Source organism: Eublepharis macularius, chromosome 9 (genome assembly GCF_028583425.1).
Source record: "Eublepharis macularius isolate TG4126 chromosome 9, MPM_Emac_v1.0, whole genome shotgun sequence".
NCBI lineage: Eukaryota > Metazoa > Chordata > Lepidosauria > Squamata > Eublepharidae > Eublepharis > Eublepharis macularius.
In genome coordinates, this window is record NC_072798.1 from 39,554,655 (window position 1) to 39,579,628 (window position 24,974).

Below are 24,974 nucleotides of genomic sequence, written 5' to 3' on the forward strand. Positions count from 1 at the left end.
ACTGAAGAGAAGCAGTATAAAATTGAATAAATGGTTTTATGTAAGGTAACAGATAACCAAATCACACAATTACAAGTTTGAGGCCTATGGTTGAATATTTGGTTGAACATGTGAAACATGTCAGCTTCCTGGAAGGAAACGTATATCCAGGCAGTTGCCATCAATCACTTTGTTGCTGGGCCCAGGGTTGATTATACACACCTTGAACACTAATAATAATAATATTTGATTTATATACTGCCCTTCAGGATAACTTAACACCCACTCAGAGCAGCTTACAAAGTATGTTATTATCCCCACAACAAAACACCCTGTGAGGTGGATGGGGCTGAGAGAGCTAGAAGCTGTGACTGACCCAAGGTCACCCAGCTGGCTCCAAGTGGAAGAGTGAGGAATCAAACCTGGTTCTCCAGATTAGAGTCCCAGGCTCTTAACCACTACACCAAACTGGGTCTCACCAAACTAGTTTCTCATATGCCCACTAGTCTTCCATTTTCCCACAAATCACCCAAGCAAACAAAACCTGAGTACCTCGTCTCAAAGCTGCCATTAACACAGCTAACAGTGACAACATAGGCTATCCTGGTACATGCATACTTCACTAGTTCTAGAACACTGGATAAAAGACCGCAAGAATCACACATGGGAAATCCATTGATCAGCCTGACCTAGTAGGATTATTCTGTTACAAAAATAACTACATTCTATTTTATTGGTCAATGGCTGGTTCATTTTCTAGTTAAGTTTAGAAAATTTCTATGCTGCCTCTCCACAGAGTGAGCTCAAGGCAGCTTACAAAGTAAAAAAAAAATTAATACTATAATTAGTTAATGAATTAAAAACAGCCACAGCATAAAACCAGCTCCAAAAATTTAGCAAGATGGAAGAAGGCTATGAAACAGCTAAAAAGACCCCTTAGTTAAAAGCCTGGGGGAAAAGAAATGTTTGAGCCTGTTGCCTGAAGGGAGAAAGAAATACGAAGGCAAGGTGCCACTACTGAAAATGCCTGGTCTCTAAGTTGTCACCCATCTCAACTCTAAAGGCAAAAGAATAAACAGCAGGACTTGGAGGCTGATCTGAACTGGTGGGCTGGACAGAAAATTCTTCTGTACCCTGGCCTCAAGCTGCTTTATACCTGAAAGAACCAGCACTTTTGAGTAGTGCCCAGAAACAGACAGGAAGCCAGTGCAGTTCTTTCAGCAGAGGGGTCATATGTTCCCTGTATCCCATTCCTGCCAGTATCCTGGATGATGCATTTTGTATCAGCTCTCATTCCTGGCGAGTTTAAAAGGCAGTCCAACATAAAGCACATTAATATGGATGTGATTGGAGCATGGAGTCACTGGGGCCAGATCAGGCTGAGGACTAGCCATAGCTGGCATATCAGTGCAAGCTAATCATGAGCACATGCTATACAATCATGTATCTCCTTGAAATAGATAATGAGTGATTCCGCACACGTTGGATAATGCACTTCCAATCCTCTTTATAGATCATTTGGAACGGATTTTTTTGTATGCAGAACAAAAAATCCACCTTAAATGACTGATAATGTGCATTGAAAGTGCATTATCCAACATGTGCGGAATCAGCCAATGTAATACTTGGGAGTTTATAGGAAAATTCCAAAGCTATTTTCGTAAATCACCAATACACTAAACATCATAATCATCCTCTTTTATCATCCCAGCAGAGCCTTCCCTCTGAAAGATACTCTTCTTGCTTGTCATTCACCTTTACCATGCAAAGCAGCCATGCAAAATACAAGCCAAATTGCTTCCACCACTCCTACTGAGCCTGAGTCATTTGTATGTTACATGGCATGAGGATGGGTTAATAGTGTGAAATTATGAGTCCATATTTCAAGTATCCTTTACATTCAGGATTTGTACAAAGAAAGGCCTAGATTTTTTCTGCCTCACCTCAGTCTCAGCTCAAGTTTATTTTGCAAAGAATGTAACTTCAAATGATGCCTTGTGGAAACCCAAGCAAGCTCCCTGTTTTACAACTCAGACTGTGGCAATACTGAACCAACATTGCTGCAACAATAAGTCTCTCCCCCGATCAGTCAGAGCAGTTGAAGCAGTTGAAGAATATTTTGAAAATCAAAAATAGCATGAAGCTTACTAACCACTAGCAGTTTAAAACATCTTTTGAACAGTTCTCCTTAAATTAACTAGTCCTGAAAGTCAGCACTTCATTAAGTCAAGATACTAAGCCAAGTGACTTGTACTACATACAGGGAAGTAGTTGATACCGTAGCAAACAGGATAATGGATCGTACAGACTCCCCTGCAACAAAGTGCCTTGTCTTATCGTATTTATACTATTATCAAGCCATCGCTGTATAGTGTCAGAGTAGTGCAGGGGCGGGGAGAGATGCTGCAGAGTTTGGAATATTTCTGGGCCACCATTCTATTAAAAGAGTAGCCAGGGTGGCCTGCAGAAGTTATACACTACCTCAGATATCTATTCATCTGTAGAGGCACATAGAAAAGGATTAAAAATGGTTTTGCAGCACTTACAAAGGATCTCAATGCTTTTTCCGTTCCCACAGTTACAATCATTACCATTCCAATCTGCCTACTGTTGTTCCCAGTCAAATAAAGACCTTCTTCCATTTCTATATGACAGTGTGACTGTGAGGTGTTCATGAACTTGCAATCTTGCCCTTACTTTGTTTTGGTAGTTTCAAATACAGCTTACGCAATGATAAACCAAGAAAATTCTTCAAAACCAGTCTTTATTTTTTAAAGGCAACTAGAAGTATTTTCAGAACTATTTATTAAGCAAAATTGAATTTCTCTCTCCTTTCATTTGACAAGATAATTGTTGTATGAGGGGAAAAAAACTGCTTTAAAAAAAATTCTGAGTTCCTAAACCAGCCCAAGTTTAATTAGAAAGAAAAAAAAATGACATCACTTTTGGATTCAGACAAAATTACAAAAGCAGAGAACAAGAAACATTCAAAAGCTCTAGAAGAGACCAAGACCTAATTATAACAAGCTTTCCAATATTTAGAGCAGGAAATCATTTCAGAATAGACAAAAACAGGTTTTAATTTATTAGTTTACCCATGAACCTTTCAGCAAAATGTTCAATGAAATCTCATGCTGTAACTGTATTTAAGATGTGTCATTTCCAGCGCAGATCTTCCCTCTCTCTCTTCCATGCACAAGACCCATAAATAGAATATTAACCAGAAAACCCCATAATACCAAGGAAAGACGGACAAATGGGGTATAAAGAAATGGAAAATTCCTCCATTGTACGAAAGGGACTGGACAACAGTAAATCTTACGGCCTTGGCCAAAGTATTTATTATGACTCTAATGACTTCAGAATCCAGAACTTTTGCACTCTGTGGCAGATCAATACCTCAATTGTGATTTTTTTTTAATGCAAATGAATTGAGACTGCGAGGGAAACCAATTGCTTCCCTCCCACAATAGTAAGTGATTAAACCAGACAATAAGTTCAATAGTTAATCAGTAGAAGTAATAGGAAGGCTGTCTGCAATGGAAGAAAGCCCCGATAAAAAGATCACAAAACATTAATGTTAAAAGCAATCCAACAGCAGTACCATTTGTACCAACATATTGACAGCCAATTGTGTGAGAGAGGTGCTTTCCACTACTGAAGTGATCTGATCTAGGAAAAATTTTAAGTGTCTAAAGTCATAGCTCTGAATGTAAAAATGAATACAAATTAGGTTTTATTTGTTCTAGGTAACAAGATACTGTGCCCCTTCTTCCTTGAGTATAGAATGTAATCAGTGTTACAAGCTTTAATTAAGGAATCCAGTTAGTGGAAAACAGATCCCAATAGCATTGTAAGACTCACCACCCATATGCTTTTTGGTACAATCTACTGGAAGATAACAATTAAGTATAACAGTTTTAAAAGAAAACTAATACTGCTGAGTAGAACTGCAGGGCATAGAAGATGAGAGAGGAAAATGTGTTTTGAAATAAAAACTGAAAACAATTATGAACTGAAGCACAGGGGGGAGAGGAATGATTCTATCTAGAGCACCCTAGTTCTCTTCTGAGAAGCAGAGGTACAATGGTATGCATTATTGCAACATATGGTAAGCAATCAATACTTCCCCCCCACCTCTGGAAATGAAAGGGACTTTATGGTTGCGTTCCAAATTTGGATGAAAGTTTGCCAATGAGATTCATGACCTTGGGGTTATTCTGATACTTAGACATATTTGCTGGATTCTGAGCAACATCCTGGAAAGCTGCCATAACTTCTGGATCCTGTAAAGAAAAAATATTGGGCATGCATTATGAAAAATTACTCCAAAAACAATTTAACAAGGAACTGATAAGATGAGAGATTGAAATCCAGCCAGCACATCTGCCAAGTTAGACCTCATGGCCTCTTAGAACTGCTCATCATGGTCCAGGATCACAATCCAACACAGACTCAAGTATGCTGAAATCCCAAGGCAGGATTTTAAATCACAGACCACATACTTCCAACTCAGAAGAAGAGGAAAACACCAAAGGTGTGCTAATGGCCAACTATGGGACCAAATCAGAGCTGCAGCTGAAGTGTCCTGAACAGGATGAGTAATTCCTTAATTCAGCCCAGAATGGCTGTTATTGCCACAGGACAGCAGGGTAAACCCCCCTCTCCCCAAGTGGCCATTATCAGACTCCTCAAGAGAGACTGAATGGCTGTGGAAATTTGTGGCTCAAGCCACAGCAGGCATTTATCCAGAGGAAATTACATCATCAAAATCTCTCGATACTTATTTAGCTTGGAGCCATGGCCTTAGGTAGGCTATGCGGTTCAGTTTGCCCCCTAGAGCAGAGTTTCCCAACTAGGGTTCTGTGGAAACTCAGAGTTCTGCAGGACATGGTCAGGGAGGGGTCCATAAGAAATTGTGGAATAAATTAAAAAATGGAAATACTGCAAAAAAAAAAAATTAAATATCTCTTGAAATATCACAGTTAAGGTTATGTCTATGTCAGCTCTTTACAGATAAATTTTATTGACAATAATTATGCAGTAATTCAACTGTACTCTCCACCAACATTTTCTGGCTTGTAAACATTTTCATAGCTGGGGTACCTCCATTCAAAAAAGGGAAACACTGCCCTGGAGGGTACAAAACCAGCAATGGCTGCAAAACCCTTGCATAACCAGCAGGGAGCAGCAAACGTATTCTGACCAAAGCAGCTAGAAAATGTTTTCACTCATGATCTTTGCCTAGCTTTATGCATGCAATCCAGATCAGACAATATGATCAGCCTCTGCGCTGGAGGCAAGGGGCCCACGATTCAAGACCACTCCTTCGTGGCCAGCCAAATACTAGCATTCTAGACTACTATTCTACCTCTGACAGCAATGGAATACACTGGGTATTTTAAAGCAAGGAACCTTGCTGCATTAAGATAAATGTGATGTGCAATTTTTCAAAAATTCCATCTTGTGATGTGCTATTTATCAAAAATGCAATCTCAACTACTCTACTTCATCTAGATAGCTATAAAATAATCATGTTAATGATGGACACTCCCATTATAATGAATATTTAAACATAAGGAGAAAGAGGCAGAGTATAGCTATTGAATGCAAAAAAAACATGCAGGACTGTTTTCCTGATTATATACCAAGATAGAGAGTTTATACCCATGCCAAATAGTACTGCTTACAAGGAGATGTCCTTCCACCCTAACCTTATTAAAATGGTTAGTTTGTTATTAAAGACAGTAATAGCTAAGAATCGAGTATTTTGAAGATGGTCCTTAAAAACAAGCACAACTGCTACGCCGAATCACAGAAGAACAAATCAAAATCTAGATTGTGATTTTTATAGGTCTATATTCTCACCTGCATGGCTGCAAGAACTTCAGGGTCACTAAGAATTTCATTGAGACCAGGCATGCCCCCCATTCCAGGCATGCCACCAGGCATGCCACCAGGAAAACCACCTGCAATTGAAAGGAATACACTTAAACAACTTACAGTAAACTATTTCAGTTGATCTAATTTATTTAAGTACATGTAATACAAGGCTGTGGAAGATGACAATTATATAGTATACACAATTCTTACATGTTTCTCAGATTCAAATGTCTCCTCTTATGTTGTCGCTTTTACAGCCTGCCTTGTACATTTGAGGCTAATATGAGTAGAAATTAGCTTCGCATGTAAACAGCCAGTATCCAAGTAGCTTTCCCGACAGCGAGGGTGTAGTTTTCATTTTCGTCCCAACAGTGGATTGAAAAAATGATATGGCCCAAGCGGGGGGGGGGGATTCGCCTGCCCCCGGCGCTGCCGAACAGAAGGTGCCAAGTGGTGGCTGGCCTGGAACATGTGCTCCCAGCCCTCCGGCGGCAGCACGGGTAGTGGTGTGGGAGGGCTGGGAAGCCATCCCCGTGCCATGCGCCTGCAGTGCTGACAGGGCAGCCAGCTTGCCACGCGCTCCCGGCCCTTAAGCGGCAGTGCGGGTGGCAGTGTGGGAGGGCTGGGAAGCCACCACCACCCCCGCGCCATGCACCTACAGCGCTGACGGGGCAGCCAGCTTGCTGTGCGCTCCCGGCCCTCCAGCAGCTGCGCAGGCGGCACACTCCCAGGGGGCGCCCTACGTGATGAAGTCACTGAAGTGATGTCATCACGCACTCCAGAGAGAGCGTGCGTACATGAATGCCCCAGGTGCTGGCAACCTAGATCTGGCTCTGGGCCCAAGTTCATAAAGAAATTCAGTTTTCCTCCATCTCTGTCTATTAAGGTAAAGATAGTCCCCCTGTGTAAGCACCGAGTCATTACTGACCCATGGGGGGATGTCGCATCATGACGTTTTCTTGGCAGACTTTTTACGGGGTGGTTTGCCATTGCCTTCCCCAGTCATCTACACTTTACCCCCAGGAAACTGGGTACCCATTTTACCGACCTCGGAAGGATCGAAGGCTGAGTCAACCTTGAGCCAGCTACCTGAATCTGGCTTCCGCCAGGCTCGAACTCAGGTTGTGAGCAGAGCTTGGGATGCAGTGCTGCAGCTTACCACTCTGCGCCACAGGGCTCTTCTATTAGTACTTTAAAAATGAATACATACCTGGAAAGCCTCCGAACTGAGCCCCTCCTCCTCCTGCCTGCCGCCGAGCTTCTTCCTCCTACAAAAATTAATAAAAACGTATCATGTGAGGTTTAACTACTCAAGTCTTTGAAAGCCAAGGAATTGGACTTGGATCCAAAACCCCGCACATATAGGGCTGGTCCAACCATGAGCCTAACCTAGGAGACTCCCTAAGGTGCTACAGTAGCCGCCAGTTTGAGCGACGCCAAAAAGCCACACACTGAGCTGCTCCTCCTGGCTCTTCAGATGCCCTCACTTTCGTGCTACCATGATTCTGCCACTGTCTGCATGGTCCACGGAGCTGACAGAAGCACGTGTGAGGGAGAGGGGGCAGAGCCATAACACCTAGCCGTACCCACCAACTAGGCAGAAATGCGCTATGGCAGCACTTTGCAGACAGAGACGTCAAGCAGCTCCTCGGCCTCTTCCCTGGCTGCTTATGAGGGACAGGAAGAAGCATGTGCCTGCCCAAAAGGGGTCTCCTGCCTCTTTCAGCTGAAGTAAGTTAGGTCAGGAATGAGTGATGGATATGACTGCCATCTGTGTCCACCTGCTCTCTTCAACAGTTACACCCTTTCCAAAATTCCTACTTGTTGCAGCATTCTAGCCTCTGATGCTGCATGGTATTTAAGTGGGTGTCTGGCCCAAAAGCCACCCTTGTGCATTTGTGACCCTAGGAAGCAGGGCCAACTCATCATGCTAAGAGGGCCCTGCTGCTGATCCCTTCCTGCCATCTTCCCTGGCTTCACACAGGGCCCCCCTTGCCTTTTCTGCACCCTGGTAACTCTGGCACCCAAAGCTGCCTATATGGTTGGAAAAAGGGAAAAAAACAACCTGAAACTAGTCAGGAAGCAAAAGGCTGAGCAACAAGAAAATAAAATACAACTATTTATTATAGAGCGCACAGTCTCTTAGGATTAAAAAAACACATATAGGGTACCATTAAAAACTCATTTCACAATACACAGTAACAGGATGAAGTTAACACATTCAATAACAAAGAATCTCAATAACAATTACACATGAATATTAACCAAAAGACCCAACGCGTTTCAGCCCTGAGGGCCTTCTTCAGTGGTCAAAATTATATTAACACACACATAAAACTATACCTATATCAATAAAAAATATTTCTTTTTCAGGCCAGGCTGGTTGTATATGATTCACTAAAAAAGTGAAGCTCTAATTAAGTTATAAATCAGTTCTGCATAGACCGAGGAGCCCTCACTCATCAGAGGCGGTAACAAAGGAGTACCATTCTGTCCTAGGCCGTCGTTGAATTCCCAGTGAGAATTCAACTACCAGAGACCAAAGTAAGTTTTGCACATGAACACACATTTTATTTGATTGTTTTATTTTACTTTCTTGTTTTACTTACTTTATTTTATTGTTGCTCAGCCTTTTGGATCCTGCTGATATGGTTGTGCCAGTCCTGCTCACTTCTCTCTAATGAATGGGAGGGTGGGGGGGTCACAGTTTGGCTAAAGTGCCAAAAAACCTTGGGCCATTCATGCCTTCATGCTCCAGATATTCTAGTGTTAAGCCTTACTCTAATGAAACAGACAGCCCTGAGGAATAACAGTTATTTCAGTACCTGTGACATGTTCTTTTTAACGCTTAAATTTCTTGTTGCTCACCAACTCAAACACCTGCAGAACTGGATTTCAAACTACGCATCAGTTTGTTTTAATGTTCTCTGCAACTAGATACAAGTTCATTTAATACTGACACTAAAGTAGAGGTGTGCCCTGAAATTTTTTTTGGCTGATTCGAGTTCAGTAATACCAAACTTGGGGGCGGGGGGGATGATATTGCCCAAATGCTGAATTCATTCTCTAGTTTCGCTCAGCAATACAGAGCAAATGTGGTAAAATTTGACCATTGTTTCCAACGGGAAATGTGATTTGGAACTTTCTGTAGACCTGGGGGGCATTTTTGGACCGAATTTTACCAAATTTGCTGGAGACCTACTCCTAACTGTCCTCTAATGATCTCCAAGTTTCATGAAGATTAGACTTCAGGGGGCATTTTGTGCCCCCCTCCCAAGAAGGCACCCCCAGTCACCTCCAATCTCCATTATTCCCTATGGGGAAAACTAGGGGGGCTATCTGGAAAGCTATCTAGGGGGCAGTGGTGGCATTTTGCAAGCAAAGTCCACCAAAGTTGCAGGGGACTACTCCAAACTGTCCTCTAAAGACCCCTCAAGTTTCAGGGAGATTGGACCCTGGAGGGCCCATTTTATGGTCCCACAAAGAAGGTGCACCCATCCACCCCATTTGTTTCTATTCTGAGGAAAAACTGAGTCCCACTGCAGAAACACATGGATCATGACTGCCGTGGCCACAGGCAGACTTCCAATTACAATCTCCACACCAGAGAGCTGAACAGAACCAAAATGAAGCCCCCACTCTGAAAAAACCCAGTATCCCATGAGCAGGCTGATCAGCCACTCTCAATTAGTTTCTATGGTGGGGGGGGGAATGACTCCCACTGCAGAAACACATAGATCATGGCTTCCTTTACCATAGGCACCCTTTCAATTACAATCTACACACCGGACATCCGAACAGAACTAAAATGAAGATCCCCCTCCAAAAAAACCAGCATCCCCTGAGCAAGCTAAGCAGCTACTCTCCATTAGTTTCTATTGTGGGGGGAAAATTACTCCCACTGCAGAAACACATGGATCATGGCTGCTATGGCCAGAAGCACACTCTCAATTACAATCTACACACCAAACAGCCCAACAGAACCAATATGAAGGCCCCCCAAAAAACCAAGCACCCTCCAAGTGGGCTGACCACCCACTCTCCATTGTTCCCTATGAGGACCAACACCAGCCTGGTAATCCAGTTACAAGGAGCAACAAATGTTAGGCCATTTTCCTTCTACAGACTCTTTATTAAGCTCTCACCCTCTGAGCTCTCTCATGTTCTTCTCGGGCTTTCTTTACCCTTTCCATCCTTTCACGAATTTCTTTTTCTTCACGCTTTCGTTCATATTTTCTCCTATGTTCTGCAATCTTCTGAGCCTGGGGACACCAGAAAACTATCATCATATGCTGCCACCACCTTACAACTTTCTCTACACAGCTCGTTTTAAGTAACATGTGTGCTCATTTTTTTTTAAGTGCTGCAAACCAGATTAATTCTAACATTTTCCTTCCTATGGTCACTCTTCTAACAACACAGGGTTCAAAAATACTTGAACATCTCTGAGTTTTATAACCTAGTGACAATAAAATGACAGTTCCTTTTGTGCTTTTTTCTTAGAATTGGTCATATTATATAATTGTCAGGTACAGATAACTCAGGAAATAAGAGAAACCAAGGCTGATTGTTCCATTCTCCAAATGGGTTTCAAACAACCATTTTAGAACAGTCTCTTCCAGTGCTTCCTAAACCTAGAGACTCCAGTACAAATGGAAAATATTCTCTGTACATTCCTAACTGTCTCTGGGGGAAAAAAACAGCCTTTGAAACTCCTCCATAAAAGAGTTAGAAATGTCAAAGTGTGCAGAACCAACCAAAGGTTTCATAGAGAAAACGTCAACGGAATAAAGTTCCTACTTTAAACCTAACCTAGAGCATAAACCTGAACATCAATGAAAGTGACAAAGTGTGCAATATTTCAAGTATGTACTGTAAAGCTAATGTTCATTTGCACTGTACTTAAGACTACTGTGCATCCATCTTGAAGACCTATGAATCATTCTATACTGCCTTTACAAAAAATGAGAATCTTGCAATCCAGTGTAAACTATACTCCTTTTTGTGGGGCATGAAGCAAGCAAAGCACAAAAACCTGCAGCCTGAAGTTGGGGAAAATATAGGCCAACTAAATGTGGGAAACCACTCAGCTAGGATATCTTCTCTTATGCTTTTTTATCCACTCCTTTGCTGCAGTTTTCACCTGGGTGGGAAGAAGAAAAGCACAGCCTGTCTTACAGTAACAAGTGTAGTTTCAAAATGCCTACTCTCTTGTACATGATTAGGAGAAAATCAACAGGCATCAAGGCTAGCATGGACAAAGGCATTTCCCATCCCCTGAAGTGTTCTCTCTCTTTACACATAATAGCCATGTGAAATCCCCAGCCTGTGCTGCAGAACTTGTCAATGAAAAAAAAAGAGGCATACAGAAGACACATAAAACTTAGCAAGAGAGGAGTCTGGTCAATCAGTGCCTGGATGGGAGGTCATCTAGGAATCCTATGACCACCACTCTGAGTTACATGGAAAAATATAAATTACATCAACGTACACAGATAGAAGATTTATGGATCATAAACAACATTTCATTCAAATGTATTAGAAGTTCTGGATCTGTATATTGCCTTTATGACAAAGAACACAGGGAATTGTCCTAAACAGCAGCAATTAAAAAAGGCTGAGGGAAGATCATTAAACACAGTTTGGACCTTACTGATCTCTTAACTTCAAGGTATAAGATGCCAAACCCAAGGAAACTGTCAGGTTAAAGAAGTGTTCAAAACAATTTCTGATCACGTTGCTTAGTTTGCAAATAAAGGAGCGTTACACTGGCAAGAAGGCTACAGAAAGGAATGTTCTATTTTTTTAAAAAGCTGGCAGCGCTCCCTTGTGGCAGATTAAGGAACAATCAAACAGTAACACTGCATTGCACCCAACACACTGATTTCATGCACCTAAAGCACTGATTTTACACTTTACACAGCAAACATTGCTTGTTTTCCATTATCTTACCCCTGATGAACATGATGTTGGGAGAGGAAAACATGTCTGTATATACACAGAGACATACTTCTTCAAATATACAGGGGTTTATGAGGAGACGTGGTGGACAGCAGCAAACTTGTCTGCTTTGCAGAATTTAAGATCACTGGTCAATAATGTTTTGGAAGTCACAGAACAGAACTACAGCATCCTTCAATAATTGCCCGCAGTTACTAGATCACATATAACTCAAATAGGCACAGCTTTTCAGAACAAGTTGTGTAACACAAAGAAGTGGGACAATACATAAGGCAGGCTATTTCCCCATGTCTGCTTTTCTCCCCGTTGTCACTCACTCGTGGTTGCACCTCCTTCAGCATAGCACTAGCATCTTCATCATAATCCAGTTTACAGGCTAATGCTAGATCATGTGCAGCTTCCTCCCAGTGACCTAGCAGTCTGGCAATGACAAGATAGCAATTTAAGAGTTAACATTTTATCTGGACAGCTATATTTTAAACATCAGATGCCACCCAATGGCCTAAGAACCTAAAATCTGCACCAGGATAACTTCAACTAGTGGTTACATGTTACATGAATATCTGGAAATCCAGTATTGTTTACTTCTAGGAATTAAAGGGAATGTTGCACCTAGCAAAACAAAGGAAAAGCGTTAAGAAGAATATAGCGGACTACCCCAAAGTCTAACTCTCCCAAAACTGATGATGTCCAAGTACAACAGGCCAAAATATGGGGTAATTTGTTATGGCAGTATGTACATAACATGCAAATCAAAACCACAGCATTGAGTCTGTGGTTATTTTAGGGCATTTGGGACCAATAGTTTCACTCGTGTACACAAGTGTACTCAGTTCATAAAATGCCAGCCACCCAAGTAATTCATGTTATAACAGGGAACTAGACCATGTTTCTTCTTCCTCAGTTTGTAAGGAGGGGTTGCAGTACTTTACCTGTGGGCTTTCCCTCGCCATTTGTATGGCTGTGCTGAATCAGGATTAATCTGTATGGCTCTATCACAGTCTCTAATGGCAGCATTTGGCTTCTGCATTTTCACAAAAACACTGTCAATGACAATAAGGAAAATATGTATAAGCCACAAGCAGCAGCTCATTGGAAGGATTCTCATCCTAAGACTCCAAAGACACTACTATCAGTTATGTAACAATTTGTTCTTATTTACCCACTTCTCCCACAAAATTGTGGGTGTTTCCATTGCCTTATAAACATCCTATTCAACAAGAATGTCAACATTTTAATGTTCATTTTAGAGTTTTATCTAACTGTGGCAGAATGGCTATTATATTTTTCTATTTCTATGACCACAAAAAGTTGGTATCAGTGATATAAATTGCCAGTTTACCCCAATTTTTAACTGTAAGATGACTGTCTGCAGCAGAGGTAGAAACACTGTAAGAATCTCAGTTATCCATCTGCAGGTGTTAACAGTCCTACATCAACATCCTAAATGAGAATATTGTACAACAGACATTTCCATATTGTATTCTCTTACAAATCTAAATAGCAGAAATGTCCAACCATGGTTGCTATTTTGTCACTTCTCTGCTACTATACCAGGTTAAACTTTCAGCCAAGGCTTCAGGGGTCAAACCATACATAATCCTTAACAGATCCCTACATCACGTATGGTTTGGCCTCCAGAAAAAAACAAAAATAATGCTGGGTCAATGATACTTTCCCCTCCCTTACCCCACCAAACATTTGATTAGATAACAATGATATCTAAATTATGTTCAAATGAGTGAACATGCACATGCAAAAATGCACTCTTATTTTTAGATAAACCTGCTCAGGATGTATGCTGTATTCTAATTGTCATGTTTTGGTGCTTTTTAAAGAATCTGGGTTGGATCCTGCATAAAACTTCCGCTTGCACTAAAGATCTTGTACAAGCAGAAATGCAAGAAAAAAGACTGCAGTAGTTGCTTACACTACATTAGATTTACTTTATTCCCCTTTGTGTTCCCACTTGTACAAAATCCTGTGCAACAAATTGCTCGGCATTATAATACATAGGGAGAAAAGAGTCAGGTATTGCGCAAGGTCTTGTACAAGCCTAACTGGACTAAGTCCTTTTATGTTTCTGCATGCACAATGTGGGATCTAAGTCTTTGGGATTTTCCCTGAAAAGAATGTCAAATGGTATTGTTAAAGATAAGGAGAATAGCAGAAGTAATTTGTTGAGAGAGCATGGTCATTCAGTCATAAATCCTTAGCAGTTCAGGGAAGTGAAATTAAAAGCCCCTTCCTACCCCAACGAACACTAGGTTGGGCACATTTTTAACACAATAAAACAAACAGCACATTAGGACCCTTCAATGAATAGCAGACATCTTGTGGCTGGTTTATCAGGCGATTCTTAGGAACAATATACAACACAAGAGGCTAAACAGGTTTTGCAGCTATGTCACAGCTGGAAGCAATTGAAGATGAAATCACACCAATGGCTCATTTAGTAAGAAGTATGGAGATATCTACAGTAAACCAGAATTCCAGAGTTTATTGGCCTGGATTATGAAAATTGTATTTGAATGCATGCAGTCTGTTTCAGAAAGCACAGCATCTAAAATTTAAACTCTTACCTGGCTCGTTTGGCATACAGGATAGCGAGATGAGGATTCAACTTGATGGCTTCTGTGAACAAATTAATGGCTTCCTGAAGTTTACCTGAAAATATCAATAAGGCTTAAAATCACAGCTCAAGAAGCAATGCGCAACATAGACATATTTTAGACTAGGAGACTGGCATTGCCATCCAAAACAGAGTTACACCCTTCAAATCTACTGATTAAGACTTAGAAGGGTGTAACTCTGCTTAGGATGCTACTGCTAGATAAATGAAATAAATTATAAAGCTCAAGGTGAAGAACCAACTTTCCACACTATAGGGCCATCCTGATAGATTTACACCACATACTATAAAAGAAGCAAAAAAAGCAGTCATGCCACAGCCAATACCATAAGGATCACAGAATAGGATGTAGTGAATTGCAACCCTCAATCACACCTAATGCTAAACTGGCTAGCCCCTGTGTGTATGTGTGTGTATCTATCTCTATCTATATCTATATATATTTAAAAAATACAAATATGCTGCAATACATGGTCTCCAGGGTTCCATAACTGCTTTGCTGAGAGACAAGGGACAAGACTAATCTCATCTATCAAGTTGAACTACTACGTTTTATTTACTCCTGACTAAGCCTTCATTGTTCTTCTGACTTATCAATCTCACTTGGTAGGCAAACTATGGAGATTTCACAGCACCAGAACACTAAACTCGAGCTACACTCTGAAGGCAGATATCAAAAGCCGCAACGTCCTTTTAAGATTAAGTAGGTAAAAGAATAGCACAGAAACATCAGCTTCAATAATGCATTCGCTTACAAAACAAGCTTTGGAGCCATAATCCTTGATGCTGTCAGCCAAGAGTCTGGCTGCTTGAACAGCTGCCACAAAACCTGGCTAGGTCCCACTCAGACATTAGCACAGCCTCTTGCTTTCTGCCACTTCAAACACAGGATCAGGGACCCCAACAGTGAAAAACGAGTACACTACACTATCAAGCAACATTCTTTTCCTTACTCAGTAACATCTTCAATACATTTACAAATCAGGAGCTTGAGAAGGTACCGTGTTATGTCACGAAGACAGAAAAGATTAAACTAATGGAATGAGAGATTCCTGAGCAGACACTCTAAATAACTGTTGAACTGACAGTCGGGAAGACAAATTTCTACCAAAACTTTAACAATCTCACAATGCACCCTGTAGAGTGAAAAGTATCACTTTTTCATCTGTAATACACATATGAAAGTACATCAGATATTTTACTGCACTAAATCACCATCATAAAGAAAAGTCCTCACCTTCACCTAGTGCATTGATTGCTTCCATTTTCTTTTCATTGGCCTGATCCATCATTTCATCTGACACCTAAAAAATAACAACCAAACCCAACAAACTTGGAGTACACTTGTAATTCTGGAGTAAAGAGATGGTAAGCACAGCGTGTGTGCGTTTGTTACTCAACTGTATCTCTATGAGCCTTTATGGTACAAAAGGATACTAGAGAAGCTCATTAACATGGGATTTTTACTTTTAAAGCCACATCTCATTTACAGAACATCCAGTCTTGGTTTTTTTTTCTTTCATACTTTATGGAAAGTGAATGTTTACTGTGGCAGAACAGATTTATTTATGTATTTCCTAATATATAAAAAGATCTAAAGAACAATTTGTGGTTCATAGAGTTCCAGACTCAAGAAAAATTTAACATTACCTCAACATTTTCATCACCCATTTCTTGAGGCTCGTCCTTATCAGGTTCAATTACTCCTTCCTTGTCAATTTCTACAAACAGAAGATTTGTTAAGAATCCCAGCTCTTTTACTTAAGAAACAAAAGGAAAAAAATTAAACTACATGAAGGAAACTATGGAAGGATGGTGGCTCACCCAAATCACTTTCCTCACTCTCAGGCTCTGGGGGATTCGGTGGTTCCTCTGGCTCCTTTTCTTCCGCTTTTGCCTAATGAAAATGGTATCAAATGAAGTCAAGAGGGGGAAAAAACCCGAACTCATTATAATATTCAGGTTATGGAGTTTCTGTTTGACGTTTGCTACTTGAATCACTGGAAAATCTAGCATTTCAACTAGTATGAAATCTGCAGAGATCTGGAAACACTCTCAGCCCAACAAAAGTAGTGTATCAGAAAAAAACCCAAAGGTATTTAAATGATTAAAGACCTCTTGCTCACTAACAACAGTTCTCTAAATCATAACCAGTGGTTGAGATCCAATGTACCCTAGGGAACTCTGGCCTTATCTCCCCCAAAATCAGGGCTCTTCCCCCTTCCTCCCACACACACTTTAACAATGCAACATGGAATATCACTGGAAACTAGAGACTTTCAGAAGCAGACTGTGATATGGTGGGGGAATCAAATAGAAATGCAATAAGTAAAGTAGGTCTTTGAATTCAAGCCACTTTAATTCAGAACTCATTAAATACTGGCATGGTCCAGAAAGAATGAAGAACACATATATCACCTGTCATTTCCCCTTAATAAGCAAAATACATATGTGCGTATACAGAGAGAGATGGCTTATTAGCAGAAGCTTAATGTTAACTTGAAGATGGCTTACTAGGAGAAACTGTACTAGCAATCAGCACTACTTTATTAAGAACAGGTCAGGCCTAACTTGGTCTCTTTTTTAAAGAAATTAGTTTAGTAGGCTAGTGTTATCTGGAAAGTCACAAGGCTTTTAGACCTAGTCTCATACACTTTTAGAATAAAAAAGATTGGAGAAAGCTTCCATGGTAGAGTGGGGATTCAAACTTCTGACCACCAGATACTTGTTCAATATGCTAATCACTATACCACTAGTGTACACTAGGACTGGGAAAACAATCTAAACAGTTAACATGATTACAAGCTATATAGCTGAACAGCAACACAACTGAATTAAATAATGACAAATTAAATATTATGCATAGGGGAAAATGAGTACAAAAGGTACCATACGCACACAACAAGATAGGGTGGGGGATGTCAACATGGGTGCCATGGCGCCTGCTGACATCTTTCCTGGCTCCTGCCAAATGTTTTTAGAAAGAGGGCAGGGCCAGGTGGGGCTTTTGCCCAGCTAGGCATCTGATTGGCTGTGCAGATTTTTAAAACCCTTGCTTTAGCAGCAGCTACCACTACAGTACAAGAATCTTCATTGTGTGACTAAAGATAAACTGTAGCAGCCATTTTGTGACTGGCTTTGCCTCCTGTAGCAGCTGTTTTCTGGCAACCATTATGTGTTCACACCCACCATACTGCGCCAGAATTCCAAAGGCGCCTGCAGGCTCAAAAAGACTGGAGACCCTTGGGGTGCAGCATTGAGATATATGGATCAAGCTGATACTGAAGCGTAAGAGCCAATGGAGGCGTTTTAGGCAGTATTCATGGGAATTCAGAGTAAACCTACTGTTCTACTCAGGACTGTTGGAATTTGCATTTGGAGTACAGTATCTAGCAGGGTACATTGTTAAGGAGGGAAGTTGGTAAACAGAAAAGGATGGATCTAGAAAAGATGCAAAGATGATGAAGCTTCCAGAAGAAAAGTCATATGACAAAAGCTTGCCCTCCTGAGAGCCAGCTTGGTGTAGTGGTTAAGAGTCGCAGGACTCTAATCTGGAGAACCGGTTTTGATTTCCCACTCCTCCACTTGAAGCTAGCTGGGTGATCTTGGGTCAGTCACATTTCTCTGGAGCTCTCTCAGTCCCACCCACATCACAGGGTGATTGTTGTGGGGATAATAATGGCATACTTCGTAAATTGCTCTGTGTGTGTGTTAAGTTGTCCTGAAGGGTGGTATATAAATGGAATGTTATTGTTATTGTTGTTGTTAAACAACACTAAAGCAATGGAGATAGCAAAGTACAGCTATTTAACAAGGACTTTAAGAAACAAACATCTGCTGAGCCCATAGAGGTCAGGACAGGGAATAGTAGAGTTAAATTGCTGAAAGATCTAGTTAAGTGTTAGGAATAAACAGGAGATCAGCCAGTAGATCAAACTACATAGGAAGAATGAAATACTTCTTTCACTCAAGACAGTAGACCAGCATTTGCAAATAATACTTTGGGGCCAAATTGTAAAGCAAAACACAATGCATCCCTTCCAATATCAATGCAGTATATTAGTGTGACAAAGAAACCAAATCTTGCTTGCCTAAGAGCAACAAGATCTGATTTCAACCAGAAGAGAACAGAAATTTCCCCAAGCCTGGAAAGAAAGTACCCAAGTATGACTGAGGCTCAAATTGGCCCAATGTCAAGCTCGGGAGCACTCTTGGGGTGGCACAATGACATCATTCCTAGGAGCAATGACTTTGTGGTTTTATCATATATGTCTTATATGTCTGTCTGCATATCTGCCATGAGTATTTTCTGTGTTCTGTGCTGGGTAATGATTCTCTGAGAGTACACGAAGTTGCCTATAGATAGCCTGTTTGGCGGGGAGCTGCTTATCTTGCAGGTGCCTATGGTGGCATCCACTTTCGTTTTCACAGCCGTCTGAAAGTGTATCCTTGAAGGCCAGCTGAGCTTGAGAACTGAAAACGACTTCATTTTTGCTTCTCTCCTCCAGTCCCTCTCCCCTCCTATCTCGAAAGCCCTTCCTCCCCCCTCCTGACCCCTTCGCGTCAGAATCTCAACCGTCCTTATCCCAAAGGCGGGCACTTTCTCTATAACTGACCCCTCCAAACTTCCATACATCACTTCTGCCAATGACCTTGTCTGACGATGCTGATACTGATAGATCTCTAATAAAGTTGCTTTAACTCATACCCTAGAGTGTGTGCAGTGGAGTACTATGGGGATCTAACTGTCAGAACCTGACAATGATGTTACACCTCCCTAGAAGCATGCCTGGGAGGCCTGTTCCTCCACCTTCCCCCCCCCAGTCACATGGTGGTGGGGGGCAGAGGGAGGGAACAGGGGATCCTCCATCGAGGGAACAGCAACTCTAGTCCCCACTGAGGAGAAAGATGGGGAATAAATAAAGTAAAATAAAATAAATACAATATACTGGCCCTTTCTACGACCACTCAGGAGGTAGGGGTACTGTATCCAAGAACAAACACGCAAGGCATTCCTAGAATGCCGACAGTATCAAGACCCTGCCCAAAAAACACAAGAGCAAAGTAAAAAACTTTCTGTCAGTACACTGAGGGGGAATTTGCATAGAGGAACATCTTGGCTTGGGTCTGAGGGAAACAACTCTAACTCACCACTGCAATAACTTGAAAAGGGCACTGCTCCCACATGCAGTACATGCAGCAGCTATGTTATCTTCTATCCTATACTAATTTTACACTGTAGGCATTTCTCACACAAATTTATGTGCACACCCAGTAGAAGGGCCTATTTAAAGCAGAAAGGCATAGTAAGGTTAAAAATAATGGCACCATCACCCATCCGGGCAATATGGAAAGGGAAATAAATATGAGGAAGAGAAATATCAGAGCAGAGTATGCAGACGTACCTTAAAGAAGAAGCAGGTGCAGACATTTCAGTTATTAGGCATACTTTGCTTACCTCTACTTTTACTTCTCAACAGGGCACTTCGGAAAGTGCCCTCTTGCCCCAACGTGATTAAGACAGACTCTGTTTATGGGGAGGCATATTAACCTACTCTAACAGTTAACTAAAAAAATTCACTGTTTAAAATAAACTTTGAAATCTAACTCAACAAGGAGACAAGTTGCCATAAATAACAAGTGGACCTGCCAATCAGCAGTGCCCAAAGCCTGGCTGGTGAAAGGGAGTTCCAGTATGACTGACACAAAGTCCAGCCAATTAGCATCCTGCAAAATCATTTTCTGTTCTACATGCCCTTCTAGGAAACTTAAGGAGAAAAGCACACCCAATGCAAGTCTAGGAATTAGAAAATGAAATTGAAAAAAAATGGAAGAGATAGAATAATATGACTGCCTCTTTTAGGAGCCAGATTCTATCCAGAAGAATATCCAACTAGCTGGAAGAGATGTAGGAATGTTTTAAAGCATGGCTTACACCACTTGGAAGTGGGATTACAATAACATTTAACTATTACAGCAATGTGCTCTTTTTCTAGTCACCCCAACACAAGGTTTGCACATGCAAGGCAATTTGTCCCCTACAGTCCACAGTTGTTACATGCTGAGTAAGAATGTTCTACTAATTTAGAATTAATGGTTCATTCAACGTCAAGGTAGTTATTATACAACATCATCTGGAAAAACCATTATTTTTCATGTAGTTTCAGCATAAGAAATAACAGATTTTATGGGCGGCATCATTTAGGTTATTTATGCAGGATTTTCATGCAACAAAACTTTAGAAAATTTCTGTTATATTACATATTTCCAGCAAGTGTAGTGCGCACACAAGCATACACACACAAAGCATCATGTCATCAAGTTTTCTTACCTCATCAGGCTTTTCTGGAGAAGTGGTGTTGCACGGAACTGGTGGTATTGTACCTCCCATGCTTTACAATAAAAAAGAAAGACCAATGAAGATAATTTTCTACACTGTTCTGATTAACTATTAATAGTAGAAACTTGCACCTAGATAATGCTTTGCATTGAATAAAACTCCACAACTTCAAAAAATAACTACACAAAATGTTTTACTTTGAGATGAACTAGCCCCATTCGGCTTCTTGCACTTTCAGGAATGTTTCAATACAAATCTAATCCCCCAAAGTGCTGGAAGCTATGCAGGGAAACAGGCTCCTTTTTTCCACTACTGGTGGACATGCAAAGTCATTGAGAAGTTCTGGTCAAATGTACTTAAATGCGTCAAACAAATCACAGTACGTGAAGTTCCCCTAAAACCTGAACTAGTTCTGCTTAATCTCTGGTCAGACCAGGACTTACTAGGAGGGCCAAGGGATTTAATAACTTCTTTATTAGCCGCAGCTATGGCTACTATAGCTTGTGGAAAAAACCCAAGCCCCCCTCAATCACAATATGGCATAACAAAATCTGAGATTATTATTTTATGGAAAAAATAACCTATCAACTTAAACAGTAAGTCTCCAGTCAAGCTTCTGGGAAAACTGGCTACCGTTTCTAGACTATATGCTTAGCCAAGATATAAAACCATGCAAACCGTATCCAGCCAATCCGTTCAGCTTCTGAGAGACTGCTTCAAGATACGGACTACCCTCTAAAACTTTATCTGTGGATACTTCGATAATGTATATCCTATAGTCACTTCTACCTGTGTATATATTTGATTGTTTCATTTAATTTATTTTTGCTTTCTTGTTATATTGTAAAGTTAGTTTGAAATGTTGTGTTTAACTTTGTACAAAAAGTTTCAAAATAAAAAGTTTTTAAAAAGGAATGTTTCAGTACTATCATTAAGGGGGTCCAAGTAACTTATGAAATGTTACCAACCAGTTTAGGCTTCCTTAAGCACAGCAAAGACAGTTCAACTAGCAGAGCTCAATCCATAGGCAAGGTCCACAGTAATGAAAGGGAGAAACACAACTAAATAAGGCTGTTCAAGTTCCCCAAGGAAGTAAAAAATAAAGAATATGCACCATGTATTTAGATCTTTGCTGAAACCTTTGGCAAAGATTGGAGCAAATTATGAAATACACTCACCAGACATTACTAAATCATTATAAAGTGCTGAGCCAGGAGCTACTTATATTACCGCACACAAATAAATATTAAGCAGCCTGATGCATTTACTGTCTCCCACCCCAGGAAGCATACAGAAGATGTCTGAGAAAACTGAAGCAGCCAACAGCATTTCTGGAACTAGCCTGAATAGGATATATGTTCTATCCTTCCATACTAGAAAACTATCCTCAACAAAATTCTATTTTCATCTCAATCTAAACTACAAATGTGTTCAGGCAAGAAGATCACAACCCCAAGGCACAACAACAGCATAAGGATCATTTCTCTGTAGTGTAGAATAGAATGCAGAATAACCTCAACGTTTTTTTTTAATAAAACAAGAACTGCATGTGCTTAGCTTGTGCTATAGTCTATTCCGTATTTTTGCTTGTTTTTACTGAAGCACCTGCCCTGGAATGTAGAAGACATGCTTCAATACATCCTTATAGCTATACTTTGTCTCCTTTTCATACAAAAACATTTCTGTGATGAGACAAGCAATAGTGATATATGCTGTGACCTGGATGGCCCAGTCTAGCTCTATCTCAAACTAAGCTTGGGTCAACCATGGTTAATACTTGGATGAGAGACCACCGAAGTCCATACCAAGGTCACTACGCAGAGGCAGGCAACAGCAAACCACCTCTGTTCATCTCTTGTCTTATAAACCCTACGGGGTTGCCATAACTTGTTTGCAACTTTACTGCAATTTACACAAACAGCAAAAGAACACTTTAGCAAAATGCAAACTGAAAGAATTAATCAGAGAATGCCTTTGGTTCTTGACGATCTCGGGAGAATAAACATCAAACGAACACATTTTCAGTGTAATCTTAAATAGAGCGACACCCTTAAGCCCACTGACTTGAATTGACTTGACGGGGTGCAACTCTGCTCAGGGTGGCACTGGTTTATGTTTATCCTATTGATAGTTTCAATATTTATTTGTGGAAAAGTTAACACTTGTTTCCCAATCTAATTCCAAGTTAGGTACACCTAAACCTACTGGTTCATATGGGTAAAGATGCACTTAACTTTGCATAGTACTGGATTGTTAACTAACTGGTCCAAAATAAAAATCATTTCACAAAACCAAAGAATGTACACCTGAAATAATGTACCTTTTACCAACTCTGGCAGAAAATCCATTATGTGGCCAGAGCTAGCGAAAACAGAGTTGTCATGGCCCATCATCCCCTCCAAATGCATGCTTTTGCACTGTCACAGAATCACACTTTCCTTTCATTAAAAAAGCTAATGTTAATCAAATCTTTTTTTTTAAAAAAAATTAGAATATCCTTTGTGTTTTTGTTATGGACTATGAAACATCAGTTATCTTGATTTCTTTTCTATTCTTGCCTTGTATAGACTAAAATCACTACCTTAGACATTCTTGGTATTAGCTACTTTTAAGCAGATCTGACACCATAAATTAGATTTTCAAGAAGAGTCTAGAAAATTTTGACAGCCATTTTTGTTGTTGTGCAGATTGAGATGGGTAATCCAGTTAAGTGCTTTAGGGCCTATAATCATGCTTACCACAACATGCTTACAGAAACTGGCTACTACATGTAACACTAGGTACATGCAAAGGCATAATAACTCAAGACCATATTATTTACTTAAACTTAAATATACTAATTTGCATTGCCTGGACTGGAAGTATTAGTCTGACAAATGCAGCTCCGTTTTTCACACGCACACACAAACCCTTAGAAGCACAAAGTTTAAGACTACTTCCAAACACGTTGTTTTCCTATAGAGAACGCACTCCTGAGTAGAAAATACAGATAAAACCACACACTTGTCACATGCAATACATATATTTCATTGCATACACATGCTCAGGTGCAACAATTGGCCAAGATGTCACAGGACAAAAAGTTAGACTCTGGCACAATGATCACACATGATATATACACATGATATATCCCCATTCTTTTCCCCAACAGTGCTGTGTAGGAAAACCGTTAATATTCTAAAGCAGTCCTAAAGCCAAGTGGTCTACAGATAACACGTTTATGGTAACAGGCAGCGTGAATTCCTCCCTTGACGAAAAGGCAGGGGTTTTGAAAAACGGAGCAATGAAAAAAAAAGTAATGACACGATACGGCCTTCGGTTCAGAAACTCGGTAATATTTCCTCCAAAGGGATTCAGAGACAGGAGGAGAAGAAAAGCAGCAGCAAAGTAAGCGGGAACCCGAAAAGGTTATTCAACGTCTTCGATTCCGAAGTAGTAATCTGCGACTTCCAAGCACCACAGAACTCCCCGCAACGAGGGGCCCAATCCCGACGCCCCTCGAGCCGGAAATGCCGCTCGAGCGGCTCTGCCAGGGAGGCGACCGACCTCAGCCTCTGGCCAAACCTCGACCCCAAGATTTGCCCCCCCCAACGCAAGGGAGGAAGCGGATCCAACCAGATCTCATCGCGGCAAAGAAGCAGGAACGGGGTAGGGGGACAGAACGGGGGACGGACGGGCGACCGACCCGCCTCAAGCGCCTCAGACCGATTTGGCGCTTACCTCTCCACCCACTCACGGAAGAAACTCAGCTCCTCCGCGTGCAGCACGGTCGGGTTCTGCTTGCAGAGCTTCACGAAGGCCCGCAGTTCGTTCACTTTCCGCAGATCCATGGCTCGCCAGGGATCGCCCTCCCGCGAACTACTCTCGCGGCGGCGGCGGCGGCGGCGGCGGCGGTAGCTTCGACTGCTGCTGCTACTATTGCTCCCCTCCGCGAGGAGTAACGAAACTTCCCAGCTTCCTCCACTCTCGCTCTCGCCCCAGGCCCGGCTGTCACGCACGGCGCGGCGCAACGCAACGCACGCCCACCCCGCCCCCTGGCCAGGCCCCTCTCGCTTCCCTGCCTCACGCCCGAGGCGCTCCTCCTGCCGCGCCCACCCCACCCCCTTCTCCTCAGCCGCCCACCCCGTGGGTCGCCCCTCCCCCCATCGCCTCAGCTCGGGGGACCAGAAGCTTCTAGAA

The 24,974-nt window shown here is 41.4% G+C and overlaps 1 protein-coding gene across 1 annotated transcript; it reads right to left on the bottom strand.

Moving 5' to 3' along the window:
- Positions 1-2,726: 2,726 nt before the first annotated feature.
- Positions 2,727-24,838, bottom strand: ST13 (ST13 Hsp70 interacting protein). The gene is made up of 12 exons (XM_054988513.1): positions 24,516-24,838; positions 20,787-20,847; positions 16,280-16,352; positions 16,106-16,176; positions 15,693-15,759; positions 14,406-14,490; positions 12,756-12,866; positions 12,141-12,243; positions 10,008-10,124; positions 7,073-7,130; positions 5,848-5,948; positions 2,727-4,265 (listed from the first exon to the last, which is right to left on the bottom strand). Exons 1-12 carry the CDS (start codon positions 24,623-24,625, stop codon positions 4,137-4,139), a joined length of 1,086 nt encoding a protein of 361 aa, XP_054844488.1. The 5' UTR covers positions 24,626-24,838; the 3' UTR covers positions 2,727-4,136.
- Positions 24,839-24,974: the final 136 nt, after the last annotated feature.

Excerpts from the sequence above, each read along its gene's own strand:
- ST13 (XM_054988513.1), bottom strand. The coding sequence starts at position 24,625 with ATGGATCTGCGGAAAGTGAACGAACTGCGGGCCTTCGTGAAGCTCTGC. Across the intron at positions 12,244-12,755 it reads TGGCGAGGGAAAGCCCACAG|ACTGCTAGGTCACTGGGAGG; the intron begins GTAAAGTACTGC and ends TGTCATTGCCAG. Across the intron at positions 4,266-5,847 it reads AAGTTCTTGCAGCCATGCAG|GATCCAGAAGTTATGGCAGC; the intron begins GTGAGAATATAG and ends TTTTCTTTACAG.